This window comes from Fukomys damarensis, unplaced genomic scaffold, assembly GCF_012274545.1.
Source record: "Fukomys damarensis isolate Sample0158 unplaced genomic scaffold, DMR_v1.0_HiC HiC_scaffold_20, whole genome shotgun sequence".
NCBI lineage: Eukaryota > Metazoa > Chordata > Mammalia > Rodentia > Bathyergidae > Fukomys > Fukomys damarensis.
In genome coordinates, this window is record NW_022900932.1 from 561,708 (window position 1) to 564,442 (window position 2,735).

At 49.4% G+C, this 2,735-nt stretch overlaps 2 protein-coding genes across 2 annotated transcripts in view; both read right to left on the reverse strand.

Annotated features, from left to right (window-relative positions):
• Positions 1-2,210, reverse strand: part of Dhx16 (DEAH-box helicase 16) — a 20,214-nt gene extending 18,004 nt beyond the window's left edge. Inside the window, exons 1-2 of the mRNA XM_010643466.2 lie at positions 2,174-2,210; positions 1,940-2,109 (exon numbers count right to left, since the gene is read on the reverse strand). Of these exons, the coding sequence (XP_010641768.1) occupies positions 1,940-2,109; positions 2,174-2,210 (207 nt within the window). The remainder of the gene's footprint in view (positions 1-1,939; positions 2,110-2,173) is intronic.
• Positions 2,211-2,503: 293 nt separating this feature from the next.
• Ppp1r18 (protein phosphatase 1 regulatory subunit 18) overlaps positions 2,504-2,735 on the reverse strand; it is a gene marked incomplete at its 5' end in the record, with an annotated part of 5,840 nt that continues 5,608 nt past the window's right edge. The window contains one exon of the mRNA XM_033766589.1: positions 2,504-2,678. Within this exon, the coding sequence (XP_033622480.1) occupies positions 2,504-2,678 (175 nt within the window). The remainder of the gene's footprint in view (positions 2,679-2,735) is intronic.

Here is a 2,735-nt window from a genome sequence, read left to right on the forward strand (position 1 = left end):
AAAAAAAAAAAAAAGGGAGAGAGAGAGAAAAGAAGAAAAAGAAACTATGTACAATAATTCTGACTAAATTTTACATAAGGCAGCCATCACACAATTTACATAGATTAGACAGAAGACAGACTAGATGGTTAAGGAGGACCCCCAGTCCTGTGGGATATTGTCTCAGAGCATAAAAGTCAGAGCTCAGTTGAGGAAAAGGGTTCAGACTGTCAGATTAAGTAGATGTCAAAAAAACCTAAAATGAGGCCTTTGGGTAGAAAACCAGACTCTGGGACCATCAATATTTTTAAAAGGCACCATTCTTTATTTTCTTTCTTTCTTTCTTCTTTTAAGAGTAGGAAAAAAATTATTGAAAGAAAGAAAGCTTCTGTCTAAGAGAGACAGAAGGGGGACCGGAAAGTGGGTGGCCCCAAAGGCACCATTCTTATACACAGTCCGCATCTAGTCATCTGTGTGGCTTAGGAAATACCAGTGACTTAGGAAATGCCATTCCAAAGATGTCTTTCCCATTAGACGAAGTCTCAAAGATTCATTCAATCCCAGATACAGATGGCCTCCCTTCCTTGCCCACAATAGGAAGAAACCCACAATTTTTTAACATTACTGACCCAGTGTCTACAATTTTAGTCCGTATTTCCACTTCTGGTTTCTCACACCAGAGAACATGGCACTCAAACACGTGTGTCTGATTTATTTCACTTAAGAATATCATCTCAAACTGCATCCATGTAGTTATTAATGTCTGAAGCTCATTCCTCTTTGTAGCAGAGTAGTATTCCATTGTGTTTTAAAGCACACACATACATTTTCTTTACCCATTTGTCAGCTGATGGGCATTTGGGCTGTTTCCAAGATTTACCTATTGCAAACTGTGCTGTTCTTTATATATTTTAGATATTAGTCCTTTATCTGATGGATAGCTGGTTAAAATTTTTTAGCCAGGCTGGGGATTTAGGTCAGTGGTTCCACTGCCTGCTTCACAAGTGCAAGGACCCGAGTTCAATCCCTGGTACCAACCCCCCGCCAAATTTCCCAGGCTGTGGGTCGTCTCTTCACTGCTGGTAGCTTCTCTTGCTGTGCAAAAGCTTTATAGTGAGATGAGATCCCAGTTGTTGGTTCCCATGTGATCTGGGTTTTATTAAATCTTTGTCCTCAACTCCTGTGTCCTCAAGTGCTCTACCTATTCTCTCCTCCAATAGGTTTAGCGTTTCCATTTTATTTATTTTTGAGACAGGGTCTCACTATGTAGTTGAGACTGACCTGGAACTCACTATGTAGCCCAGGCTGGTCTCAAACTCACAGCGATCCTCCTGCCTCAGCCTCCTGAGTGCTGGGAATACAGGCATGCGCCACCACACCTGGCTTAGTGTTTCCATTTTAGTATTTAGGTCTTTGATCCATTTTGATTATAGGTTAGTGCATGGTGAAAGATGGGTCTAGCTTCAATTCATCGTTTTCTTTTAGAGACAGGGTCTCACTATATAGTTCAGGCTGGCCTTGGGTTCTCTATATAGCTCAGGCTGGCCTGGAACTAGCAGCGACCCTCCTGCCTCGGCCTCCTGAGTGCTGGGATTACATGTATGCACCCCCACAGCCATCACGCCAGGCCCCAGACTCCCTTTATAAATCAGTGTCAAGTTCCGGGCTCCTCCCTCATCACTTTTCCTCCCACAGCCACCAGCAACCCCTCAAACTAATTTTTTTCCTAAGGAAGAAACAGTAGGGAAACTGGAGCACACTCCATTTTATTACGGAAAGTTAATAAAAACAAACAAAATCGGCAGTGCAGGCAGGAGCCCAGGGAGAGGAAGCAGGTGCCTCCTCCGGCCCGCGCCGCTGCAGTTCAGCCGTGGACCACTAGGAGGAGCCCCATTCACTAACTCACGGCGGGAGTCGAGGCCCAGCCTTCCCTCCGGGAGAAACTGAGGCACAGGCATACTGAGCAAAGCCGGAGTAAGCCACAGCTTCGGGCCACTCCCCAGGAGGCAACAGAGAGGCAGGAGCGTCTTCCTCGTGGGCCCGGCTCAGGGCTGCAGTCCGGGGGCGGCGTCCCTGCGCTCTGGAAGAGGTCACCGCCGGCAGGACTCGTCTGCAGGAGATCTCGAGCAACTGTGTTAGTAGAAAAATTACTAAGAATGGGCTGAATGGAGAGGACCACAGATACAAATTTTACCGCCCGCCATGAGCCCGGTATCCGCCGTCTCCGTCATCACCGAATTGCACTCTACCCCGGGGCATTTTCACCTAACTGATGGATCGATCGATTGATCGATCGGGGTCTCACCGTGTCGCCCAGGATGCTGACCTCAAACTCACAGCGACTCTCCTGCCTCAGCCTCCCGAGTGCTGGGATTGCAGGTGTGCACCACAAGGCCTGGCTGACATTTTTACACCTTGTCTAATCTAAGCTCGGAATAGCCCCAGGGGAGTTAAGTGATGTGACGTCTAGCTAAGGTCCCACGTTCTTTCCAAACGTCATTCCATCTTGCCGGACGTGCGGTTCCTACTGCAGTCCCAGCAGCCCGGAGGCTGAGGCAGGAGGTTGGCAAGCTGGTGTCAGCCTGGGCCGAGCAGCAGTCTCGCGCACTGCTCTCCACCTGCAGGCTGTGGAGACTCCCGTCTGAGGGAGGCGGACCTCAGACGGTCCCTCGGAGCCCGGGGCGCTCAGGGAGCCCTGACTGCGGGGGTGTGGGGGGTCTGCGTCCGGGGCTGCCCGCGCCCCTCACCCCCAGGGC